Source organism: Ovis canadensis, chromosome 4 (assembly GCF_042477335.2).
Source record: "Ovis canadensis isolate MfBH-ARS-UI-01 breed Bighorn chromosome 4, ARS-UI_OviCan_v2, whole genome shotgun sequence".
Lineage (NCBI taxonomy): Eukaryota > Metazoa > Chordata > Mammalia > Artiodactyla > Bovidae > Ovis > Ovis canadensis.
The window spans coordinates 37,788,108-37,801,229 of NC_091248.1; the positions used below are offsets into that span (position 1 = coordinate 37,788,108).

At 36.9% G+C, this 13,122-nt stretch overlaps 1 protein-coding gene across 7 annotated transcripts in view; it reads right to left on the minus strand.

Annotated features, from left to right (window-relative positions):
* DGKB (diacylglycerol kinase beta) overlaps positions 1–13,122 on the minus strand; it is an 877,599-nt gene that overhangs the window by 796,086 nt on the left and 68,391 nt on the right. For all 7 annotated transcript variants that reach the window (XM_069587582.1, XM_069587580.1, XM_069587583.1 and 4 more), the window contains exon 2: positions 6,267–6,525. In XM_069587582.1, coding sequence (XP_069443683.1) covers positions 6,267–6,336 — 70 coding nt within the window. In that variant the 5' untranslated portion in view covers positions 6,337–6,525. The remainder of the gene's footprint in view (positions 1–6,266; positions 6,526–13,122) is intronic.

Sequence of the window (13,122 nt, forward strand, 5' to 3'; positions counted from 1 at the left end):
ATGGCATAGTGAGGAAAACAAGGTGTGCATCACAGCCCTTGAACTCAAACCCAGTTTAACCTAACAAGGAGTTATGTGTTTTCAGCCACTATGCTAATTGACTCTGAGCCATTTATTCTTCTGTCTGGGCAAAGAGAGTAATTAGCATTAAGTGGCTTGGCCTCCCAAAATAGAGCCAATGTAACAAAGAGTCTAGGACAAAAGTAAGAGAGCTAATCCTACTGAGATGAATCAGAGGGCTAATATGTGATCTCAACTTGTTTACCAATAAGCTGAATATGCACAGGGGAGGTCTAGTCTCTCCCTCCACTTCCTTAAACCTTCAGGTATGGATCAAGCACAAAAGATATCTCAAAGATACAGATCATCATGCTGAAGGGTGGGGTTTCTTGTGAGAGGAAAGCTACTTAAGACGGAAAAAGACTCTGCCAATTTTTTTTTATTATTATTACAATTGTGTGCTGATTTTATTCTCCTCTCTTTTCTCTCCCATGTTTTTCATAATGAAGAGTAAGGGAGGTTCCAGAAATAGGAGAAAGAGGTGTGGGCGGGATGAAGAAAAATGACTCCACTTAAGACAGGGCATCATGGAAGTCCACACAGGATCCAGTGCCATGAAGCAGAATAAGAGAGCAGAAGGGTATATTTGGGAGCAAAAACCACAGCCACATTTAGAAGCTCTGTCCTGTACACAAAAGCCCTTTGAGAGATGGTTGTGGCTGTTGGAGATAAGAGGACCTGATGAATCCTGGATTCCAGTTTCTCCTACATGTGAAACATGATTAACAGCCGGTTTAAGAATAAAGTGATCTTTGTAAGAAATACTAAATGAATTATTACTGTTCTGATCTTTGCCATCACTTATTGTGTCACAGCAATGGGCCAAGTAATCTTCCTAAGAGATCATCTGCCTCCTCTAAGGTTTACTGTATTAAATGAATCAATACTTGTATTTAGAACAGGGTACTAAAAATCTATTATTGATGATGATGGCTACTGTCTCATTAAATCCTACAACACTGTGAGGTGGAATTCCACTTCTCCAGGTAAGTAAGCTGAGCCACAGGTAGTATATATAACCTCCCCAGGGCCCTAGGGCTAATAAGTTGAAGACAGAGCAGGGGTTCAATGCTGTCAAATATTAGTTTGCCTGCAAAGCCTATGTTTTTTCCACAAAGTCATACTGCACGCCTCTCTCCAATGGAAGAAATTGTACACTTGGTCCAAATATTAGGCACACTGGTCCTTATTGAAAAGAACAAGTTCATCATATAATTTTGCAACCCTCTACAATGCCAGCTGCTATAAACAGTATGAAATTTATGAAAGTTCAGAAGTGTTCCCACTGTAATAACACAGTATTTCTCAAAAATAATTTACATGCTCTATAACACTCTTTATAAATAGCAAATAAAAAGATAATCCTAAGTGACAATATGTGGGCAGATAATGAATCACTTGGAAATACTGTGTAGATTTTACATAGAAAATATTTTCATCCATGAAAAGATTTGGAATTTCTTAACCCTTTGCTGTGTCTTGAAACCACAGCAGGAAGCACTGACAAACTAGTAATCTGATAAGCTCAATTCTCTACACGGCAGGAGTGAGAGCTCTTCATTTTACAACAACAGTTTGGATGACTTTTTATAGAGTGGGAAAGAAAATTATACTCCTCTCCCACATATCAATGGAAATGCTTCCCATGGAGTGACTCAGTCTGAAAACTTAAATAGGAGCATGCGCTCAGCATGCTGTAGGCGGCCATAGCGGGCTTCGCATTAGCTGCCTTGAGCATTTGTGGGGACAACACAGATATGAGGCTGCCAACAGCACCAGAAGCTTCTACCTTGTGGGAAAAATTTGGTCCTGTAGCAGAAAAAAAAGACATTGGTTCTTCATGCTCCAAAATGTGGCACTTTTTAACTCGATCATCAACAGTATGTTCAAACAGCCAACAAAACAGTCCCTCCTTCTCTATTAAAATAATGATTGTAAACAGCTACATTACTTGCAATTCACAAGGCACTGTTCTTATTACTTGACATATATTAACTCATTCAATTTAATACTCACAACATTTGACATATTTATTATTTTTCCCATTTTAGAAGTATGAAAATTGGGACACAGAGATGTTATATAACTTTTGAAAGTCAGACAAAGTACTATGTACTTTGCTGCACTAAGGTGGGACCAGGACTTGAACACAAACTGTTTGATGTGCTAGCTGCCTAACCAGGAATGCTATGCCAATATCATTTAATTTTTCCCCAATTAATTATGAGGAAAGCCTAGAAGTTGAAACAACATGTAAAGTTGCAGGGTATAATGGACTAAAATTTGTGTCTCCCCGAATGCATATGTTGGAATCCTATTTCACAATATGGTGTGGGGGTTTGCGGTGAGGAGGTAAATGGGCTTCCCTGATGGCTCAGCCATAAAGAATCTATCTGCTCTGCAGGAGACGCAGGAAACCCTGGTTCAATCCCTTAGTCAGGAAGTTCCCCTGGAGGAGGAAATGACAATTTCTCCTGAGGTCCTGAAGCTAGAACTCTGATTAGAGCCTTTACAAGAATCCCAGGAGAACTTGCTACCCCTTTTGCTCTTTTAACCATGTGAGAATACAAGAAGCTGACAGTTTGCAGCTCAAAAGACCTTTATCAGAATCCATGCCAGGCACCCTGATCTCAGAATTCCAACCTCCAGAACTATGAGAAATAACTTTCTATTCTTTATAAGTTACCCAGTCTGTGGTATTTCATTTTAGCAGCCTAAACAAAGTAAGACACGATATATTATGGCAATTGTGGAGAGAACTCAAGATCAGATAACTTGAGGAAAAGATCTATATGGTATTATAGGACTAACACTGAGTGATTTGGTTTTGTGGGGGTGAGAGTTCCATGAATTCATTCATCTCAACCAAGAAATTGACAACCACACCTTCATTCCCCAAAAGCATAAAAGACACTTATTTGAAATATATCACATATAACCTTGGCATGCTACAAATATAGACTTAAGTTAATAACTTTTAAAAATTGAGTCATTTAATATATACAAACAATTTCTTATTGAAAGTCACAAAACAATTAAAATCAAGAAAGCAATTAAAATCTAATATAGCATTTTTCTAATAGACTGTGGAAGAATGTCACTTTGCCAACATTGCATTGCAACATGAAAAATCTGATTTAAAGGCTGCAAATAAACTGATGACATGTACTGAATAGCATGGGAAATATATCCCTTTTATAATCTTCAGGCTAATAAATTTGTTTCCAGTTATGTTTTGACAATGGCAATTTATTACACAAAGATACATCCTAATCGTAATGGTCTTTGCTTTTTAATTATACAGGAAACTTCAAGGATTAAATCTAGCACTTTTCATTGCTGTCGAGGTTATTTAAAAAAGAGAAGAAGTTTAATGATCATGGAACCAGTACTATTTATTTCTTTACAGTTAACTTGTCTTCTTAAAAAATCTGCTTTAATAATGTTCTTATACTCACTGGGTCACTGCTCACTATTTTATGGAATGCCCATTAGTCTTTGTCTCAATAGGTTACAACTTTTACATTTGACAATTTTTATTATACCTGTCATAGGTATTTCTGCAAATTTATTACAAAATGAAGGATTTTAATGATGTAATTAAATGTACTCCCATATTCCTTAGCCAATAAAATAAAAGTAGTGGTCAATAATATATTTAATACTTTAGCATTAAATTCTACTTATCAGTTCAAATGCAATTTGAATATTTGAGCCAAAGTTATTCTAAATAATAATTTAGCTGCTCTGGCAATAATTTATCTGTTTTATATTAGTGCCTCCATAGGTATGTTTCCTGTAGGTATCTAAGCACTGGAAAATATATTTTAAAAGTCCAGCTAAGTTCAGTATAACCTAAACAAAACTATCATGTTTATTCTACTTGGGGAATTATGTCACCAAATTCCCCGGTCTTTCCAATCAAATTTTTAGAGCTGAAATCTGCTTCTCTCTCTCAATTCTCATATTTTATTATTGCCTAAATTCTCTTCCATTAGTTTTAATGATATCATATTAAATCTATGTTTTTATTATCATCTTTCTCCATTCAAATTTTTAGTTTATTGCAGTAGCTCACTGCCATAATTTCAGTCTGTTTCAAATACTATTTTCATATTTGCAAATCCAAATTCTTGGGCTATAATGCTGTTCATAACAACCAACCCTTAGCATCCTACAAATACTTTTCACTGTCTAACTCAGGTTGGGTATTGTATATTTTAATTCCATCTCAGTTTTACAGCCTTAATTCACTCACTTCTTTAATTTGTGTTGTAGCTAAATGTGGCTCATCTCACTTTCTCAAATATATGCTAAATTTTTCTTTTAAAATATATCATTTGTCTGCATGTGCCTTGTCTTTTTTTTTAATTTATTTCAAATTCCTCTTTCATAAAGATTTCACTTTCTCCCTATCTCAAGTGGCACACTGTAACCCTACAGATACCTAAACTTTGCTTGTAGCCCTTCAATTATATTTTATCTAGATCTAGAGTCATTTATCCGTCAGTTCCTAGCCTTCATTAAACCGTAAATTCCAAAAATGCATATCTTCATTTCCCACCATGCCAAGCAAAATACTCTCTGTAAAGATGTTCAGAAATATTTACAGTAAAGAGCATATAAAAATTCGAAAACATAGGTGAACCAATTTTTCAGTTTCAGTTCAGTCGCTCAGTCATGTCCACTCTTTGCAGCCCCATGAATCACAGCACGCCAGGCCTCCCTGTCCATCACCAACTCCTGGAGTTCACTCAGACTCGTGTCCATTGAGTCGGTGATGCCATCCAGTCAGCTTCAAAACTACTGAGCATAAACATGCATAAAAATGGCATTCAGCCATTCTGGACTACGCTGTCCTCATGAGATAAGGAGATGAACCGGGCTTTAAGGGGCTCCAAACAGTTTTTGAAGCTGGGACCACATTTTGATATCAATTATTTGCCCTCCTCCCCCCAATTTGGTAGTCACTGTTTATTTTGTTTTGTTTATTTTTAATCATTATTGATGGAGAAAACTCACAGGTTCTTGTAGGAATTTGCATCTTCCTTACAAATACCCATCAGCACTCTCAAAACCTTACCCAGAACACTTCAGCCCTCCAGTTAGAAAGACTGGAATACCTATTTATTGGCCTTTTCAGATAAACAGACATTCTAAGACAGTTCCTGTCTTATAATATGTACCCCATAAATCAGTCTTATTATCACTCACCTATCAATTTATTATTATTCAAGATCCCTCATTTGAGTTTAATCCTTTTCTTCACCTGTCCTTCAAAACATCATTCAATTCATTCTTGTCACTTCTCTCCTACACACCCCAACTCTTGGCATAAGCATCTCCAGCCAGCTGCTCCACCTTCTGCCTCCTTCACTACTGTGTGCTATTGGTTCTTTCTCACTGTCCATTTCTTGCATTTTCGTCACTCATAATCACCATTCTTATGACATTCTCTGCTTATTTTTTCTCTACTCATCATGCTCCCAGCAACCTTTTGCTGCTTTCTATTTCTTAGTTGCTTCATTTTCTCTAATACCTTGACACAGCTGCCCCCCATATTTACAGTTGAAACTCAATTTGTGAAATATATAAATTTTCAAAAATCCATGGTAGAAACAATAAATACAATCCTGCTGTTTATGTGCAAAGATAATCATATTTAAAAATTGCACACTATAAAGCAAATCACCATGGCTTATCTTCATATTAATACACACACCCTAATACCTTCTCTTTCTTTTACAATCTCTATTCTATTCTGCATTTTATTTTACAACCTCTTATTATACATGTGGGATTGGCCACAATGTATCTAAGACTCCCTGTTCCCAGTCTTATAGAAATGTTATGCTAACAAACAAGGGGGAAAAAAATCACTTTTCCTCTTACTTCTGCTAATCCTTCTTCTTGGTTACAGACTCACCAATCTCTCTTCTCCCAAACTTCTTTATCCTTTGCATCGCACCTATTACAGCTGGAAGGTTCCCAAGTTCAGTTTTGCATCTAACATCCAGTTCTTTTTCTTCTAGATTTAGTGATTTTCCTTTTCCTCATGCCAAACAAGTAGCTTCAAGTCCACTTACTTGCCAACACAAAAGACGTTTATCCCAATGCTGAACAGGACCTATAATCTGTTATTGAAAGTATAAAATATGCCATTTAAAATGAATACCAAGTAAAATCATATCAATATGAATACTTACACTCAGCATATTTCTGAAGCTGGGAAAATTCTGAGGGGCTGAGATGGGCCCACTTTTCCTGGTTTGTCATGGTGGTGGTCAGGAGATCTCTTACATACCAGGTGAGGAATTCTTTATTCAGATTTTGGCAGAATTTAGGCTTCAAAGTTTCCACATGGCATGTTTCATTATAAAATATGTCATGCTTTCAAACTATGTAATCTGTCAATGTGAGACCACTGTGGATATGAGTTTGTAGTTTCAATAAGGTATTAAATCACTGTAGAAAGAAAAACATAAAGATTGAAAGATTAGCATTATTAAATGAAGAAAAAAACTGACAAGTTACAGAATGCTAAAGATTTTAAATTCCTAAATAACATATTTTAAAGTTATTCTATTTTGCATAATAATATTTCATTGCTCACTCTTTAATGGCATTTTATATATATTTTCTAATACCAAATCATAGAAGAAATATGATTAAAAATACAAAGTGTGAAGTAAATTTTATAAGGTCTAGTTTCATACAAGTAGTTTTTTTATGTTGTTCAGCTTTATAAACTCCATATTCCAAGAGCAAAGAAAGGTGCCATTTTTATCAATCTGAATTATCAGTATTTAAACATCTAAATGAATGTTATATTTAAACCAAAATTTTTAAATGAAGCTAAGTAAGATCTAAGTTACCTATACAAACAATCTGATGCCCTGTCCATTTTCTAACAATGGTTTGCAATGGTAATCAATGGTAGCACAGATATTTGTGCTTGTGTGTGTGTGCGTGTGTGTGTGTTCAGTCACTCTGTTATGTCTGATCCTTTGTGACCCTATAGACTGTACCCTGCCAGGCTCCTCTGTCCATAGGATTGTCCTGGCGAGAGTACTAGGGTGGGTTGCCATTTCCTCTTCCTGGGGATCTTCTCAACTCAGAGACAGAACCTTCATCTCCTGCCCTACAAGCAGATTCTTTATCACTGAGCCACTGAGGAAGCCCACAGCATATATATTTACAATTATGCATATCAGTATGGGAGTCGTATAAACTGCCTGTTTTCTTAGCAGTAAAAAAAAAAAAAAATTAATTTTACCATGTGTAAAACTCCCAATAAAATTTACCAAACTAAAGCAATTTCAAATGTCTGACAGGCTTTCATAATGATAGTAGATAGAATTACTGTGAATCATGCTTAAAAATAAACTCCTAGGTTTCATGGCCCTACATTCACTGCAACATCTATAAAAGCAAACAAAATGAAAACCATCTGGCTTTAACTTTTTATCAGAGACAGTAATCAATCGCTCACTGACCCACCAGACTGGCACTGGCATCATTACCGAAACTAAAACATTTAGAAACAATTACTTAGATATTTATGCAGTTAAATCACTGGAAGGCTTAAGTACATAGATGGCATTACCTAAAGGCATGGAACCTGTATTTGGCATTATTGCCTAATCTTTTTTCAATATCTCTTTACTCTTCTCCACTATCAACCCTACAACCTTACTGTCACAGTCTGTCATCTTACCCTAAAGAAAAAACAACAACAAATCTCTTTGTGTTGGTTTAGGGTTCTGGCAATTAGTTTTACAAGGTGATAGTTTGCTTTTAAATGGAAAAAAAAAATGAAGATACCAATGCATTAACAGAGGCCAAATTGCTAGATCTTTTTCTTTTCCTCCCAGGATATGCTCTTACAATCACAACCATAACATTGTGGAAGCAACACAAACTAAAAGGAATGAGACTATGTGATGGACAATTTTGCGCTTTCCACCCAGTTTCTTTCTGCTGATTTCATCCTTCACATTGATTTCATCCTGACTCTTTGCTTCTCTCCAGTTAGATGCGATTTTGATGGGACTATAAAACAAGGTGCCCTGTTGTATCCAAAGGGAGACAGATGATTCAGAAACATTTTGATCATCAGACTCCATCTCATGGGGTTTTAACTGTTGAACAGAGTTATGCAAGAACAGCATGAAAATAGCTCTGGTCTTAATGATTATAGCAATAATGAGGATACCTGTCCCTGTTTGACCCTGACATTCTAGGTATCCTGTCACTTCTAAAGGTATCATTATTTTAATAACAAATAAGCAGGCCAGAATCAGTTTCTGTTACCTACAACTCAAAAACCTAAACTGATGGCAATGGTAGTTCATTAATTTATTCCAAAAAATGTTTCCCAATCTCTTGTGTGCTTGAAAGCATTCCAGACACCAGAAATATAACAAAGAAACACATAAAAGATGAAAATAAGGCAATTTCAGCAATGTGTCAGTTTTACTAAGAGCCTACATTATACAGAACGTTCTCCTGACAGCATTTATGTGTTGGATTATTCAGTTCAGTTCAGTTGCTCAGTCGTGTCCAACTTTTTGGACCCCATGAACCACAGCACACCAGGCCTCCCTGTCTATCACCAACTCCTGGAGTCCACCCAAACCCATGTCCATTGAGTTGGTGATGCCATCCAACCATCTCATCCTCTGTCATCCCCTTCTCCTCCTGCCCTCAATCTTTCCCAGGAACAGGATCTTTTCAAACGACTCAGCTCTTTGCATCAGGTGGCCAAAGTATCGGAGTTTCAGCTTCAACATCAGTCCTTCCAGTGAACACCCAGGACTGATCTCCTTTAGGATGGACTGGTTGGATCTCCTGGCAGTCCAAAGGACTCTCAAGAGTCTTCTCCAACACCACAGTTCAAGCACATCAATTCTTCAGTGCTCAGCTTTCCTTATTGTTCAACTCTCACATCCATACATGACCACTGGAAAAACCATAGCCTTGACTAGATGGACCTTTGTGGACAAAGTAATGTCTCTGCTTTTTCATATGCTGTCTAGGATGGTCATAACTTTTCTTCCAAGGAGCAAGCGTCTTTTAATTTCATGGCTGCAATTACCATCTGCAGTGATTTTGCAGCCCCAAAAGATAAAGTCTGTCACTGTTTCCACTGTTTCCCCATCTATTTGCCATGAAGTGATGGGACCAGATGCCATGATCTTAGTTTTCTGAATGTTGAGCTTTAAGCCAACTTTTTCACTCTCCTCTTTCACTTTCATGCTCAAACTACTTCACAATTGCACTTATCTCACACACTAGTAAAGTAATGCTCAAAATTTTCCAAGCAAGGCTTCAGCAATGTGTGAACCGTGAACTTCCAGATGTTCAAGTTGGATTTAGAAAAAGCAGAGGAACCAGAGATCAAATTGCCCACATCCACTGGATCATGGAAAAAGCAAGAGAGTTCCAGAAAAACATCTATTTCTGCTTTATTGACTATGCCAAAACCTTTGACTGTGTGGATCACAATAAACTGTGGAAAATTCTGAAAGAGATAGGAATATCAGACCACCTGACTTGCCTCTTGAGAAACCTATATGCAGGTCAGGAAGCAACAGTTGGAACTGGACACAGAACAGGCTGGTTCCAAATAGGAAAAGGAGTCCGTCAAGGCTGTATATTGTCACCCTGCTTATTTAACTTCTATGCAGAGTACATCATGAGAAACGCTGGGCTGGAAGAAGCACAAGCTGGAATCAAGACTGCCGGGAGAAATATCAATAACCTCAGATATGCAGATGATACCACCCTTATGGCAGAAAGTTGGATTATTCAATCTTTACCAAACAGCTCTGTGAGGCACTAACAGTCTCCCATTTTGACAAATGAAGAAACTGACACATTGTTAGGAATCTGACAGGACAGAGACTGCTAGAAACCCACACAATACCCATTCTTTCTTGCTTTCTTCGTAACAAGAAACCTAACTTTATTAAATGAAAATATATCCACCTAAACAGATTCCTTTGGTGCTTTGCATGAAGAAGTACTCAGTGAGATGTGGCAGATGTCGGGTGAGATATGTAGGAAGGTTCTATTTGAGAAAAGAGCTGGAAAGTGCTCTCTTAATCTCTTCTCTCTGCCTCCAACTTCCCACCTGGAATGTTGACACACTGGCTACAAATTCAGCAGTTTCTTATACTAGTGAGATAACTTCTAGAATGGAAGCCATAAGCTAAGAATGGAAGTCTCATAAAGTAGACCTAGGCTAGGCAAACAACTGATTACAGAAAATATTGGCTCACCACATATTTATGTAAATAAAGTTTTACTGGAATGCAGACAAACCTATTAGAGAAACCAATAAGAGGCCAATTTTTTATAGAATTTCAATGCTAAATAGAGAGGTTGGGGCACTATTCTGAAGGTAACAAGGAACGAAAAGAAATACAGGAAAGGCGAGAATCCTGATTACATTGGGAAAATGTCATTTTGGAAAAACGTCAGTGTCTTCATTTAGTTTCTCATTTACTCAGATTGTGATAGCTGCTGCTTCATTTTTTTTTTTTTTTTTGTGATAGCTTCTTAACCTGCTCCCCTGGTCTCTCTACTCTCCTTAACATGGCCTGTCCGTGGGTGTTCATGAACTGACATGATTCCAGAGGTCTGTCTGATAAATTACCAACAAGCTAATTAAAATTACAATAGTAATTTATTAATTAACTACAGGTTTCCACCTGGATATCTGCTCTGAAATTTACTAAAATTCCTCAGTTAATTTGGTATAAGAAACTCAAATTTAAAATGATGCATTAAGAGTGAAATAAGTCAGAAAGAGAAATACAACTATCGTATATTAACACATATATGTGGAATCTAGAAAAATGGTACAGATGATCTATGTACAAAGCAAAAATAGAGACACAGGTGTAGAAAATAAATGTATGGACACCAAGGGGGGAAGTGGGGTCATGGGATGAATTGGGAGATTGGGATGGACATACATATATATTATTGATACTATGCATAAAATAAATCACCTACATATAAAATAGATCACTATTGAGAACCTACTGTATAGCACAGGGAACTCTATTTAATGCTTGTGGCGACCTAAATAGGAAGGGACTCCAAAAATGGGGAATATATGTATACACACAGCTGATTCACTTTGCTATAACAGCAGAAACTACTAACACAATTGTAGAGCAACTATACTCCAATAAATATTTATTTTTAAAAAAGACTGATTAACTAACATTCTTCAGATCTTTACACAAATTATGTTTTCTCAGTAAAGTCTCACCTGGTCATTAAATTTATACTTGAACATTCATACACACCATCCCTCCATTACACTTTTGTTTGGAATACAGTATCTTATTATCAAATGTTCATATCAAATTTGTGTATTATCAAAAAAAGACATGTCCAACTCTTTGCAAACCCATGGACTGCACAGTCCATGGAATTCTCCAGGCCAGAACACTGGAGTGGGTAGCTGTTCCCTTCTCGAGGGGGATTTTCCCTACACAGAGATCAAACCCAGGTCTCCCACATTGCAGGCAATTCTTTACCAGCTGAGCCACCTGGGAAGCCAAAGAATACTGGAGTGGGTAGCCTATTCCTTTTCCAGGGGATCTTCCCGACCCAGAAATCGAACCAGGGTCTCCTGTACTGCAGGTGGATTCTTTACCAGCTGAGCTATGAATTAAGCAACTAAAAATACTTATTGAACTTGCCTTTCATCGGAACCATATTTATCAGATCTTGAGTCACCATCCTCTCCTGTGCTCTAAGATAGAAGTTCCATGAAGGCATGGATTTTTATCTGTTCACTGCTGGTTCACAGGGCTTAGAAGAGTGCTTGGGATATGTAAATATTTATAGAATGAATTCACTTAAATGTTTTTTTCCAAATGAAAAACAAGGATAGGGCAGTTAAAAGGTGGCCCTGAAGTTGATAAAGACAAAATGGTTCATAAAGAAGGAGTCAGGAACAGAAGTCACCAAAGGTTCCACTTTCCCTAAAGCCACCTCCCCTCCCTTCAACTGACTGGACATAAACAAAATAAGTTGAGCTTAGAGGTACAAAGTTTTTACAATTAAAAAAAAAAAAAAAGCTTTACTTCCCATAGCTTCTATGTTTGGTTGTTAAATATAATTGACTTTGTACAAATGAGCATTTCCAAAGGATGCCATAATTGAGCTGTCAGTTAAGCAATATGTAATAACAACACTTACACATGAGCACCAGGACAATCTATAAATTACATCTAGATATTTAACAAAAGCACTACTTAGCTTTTCTTTATTTAGCATTATCTTGTCACCTTAGGTCTGCACTTTTTGTATCAAGGACAGGATTTCTGAATTGATCTAATCCATTTGCATTTCAGCAAGAGGTATTTAGAGGGTAATGACATCCCTGAAGGATTCAAAGTAAGTTCTCTGGTTATTTGATCTGGTTAATCCCAACACCAGTGTGCTCTGAATAGAATTTCTCCTTCTGACTCTTCTCCTAATGGAAGCCTTTTGATTTTCACAATTCTGGTTATTTCCAACTCTCACCAAATGACATACAGCCAAATAAGAAAATAAGTAAGGGTGGGGTAAAAATGAAGACGGTTTTCCTAATCAAATGTTTTAAACTAGATGAACTAACATATCATATTTCCTAAGCAAATATTTTAAACTAGCTGAAATAATGTATCATAAGTCTGTAAAGAAAAATGTTGCGTGTATAATATTAAATCAAGAGGCATAGCTATGCCTCAGAAGGAGGTGGGAATGATGGCAACATTTCCTTATAGTCTCTGCCTCTGTATAAATGTATACAAAGAAAACAGCAGTATTCAGCTGAGATTTCTTATGACACTTTCAACAGACTTCCTATTTTCCTGCATGGGGATTTCTCTGGGCACGTAAAATGAAAGCCAGGAAGAATCCACTCTGCTGGCTGTTGGAGTGCATTCTCAACTAGTCAATGGATGTGCCACTTTGCTTAGTTGGTGGTAGGAAATACACATAGTGGAGGAGTTGGATAAGGCTCTTCGGCCTGTTGTACCTGAATTAAAACATTTC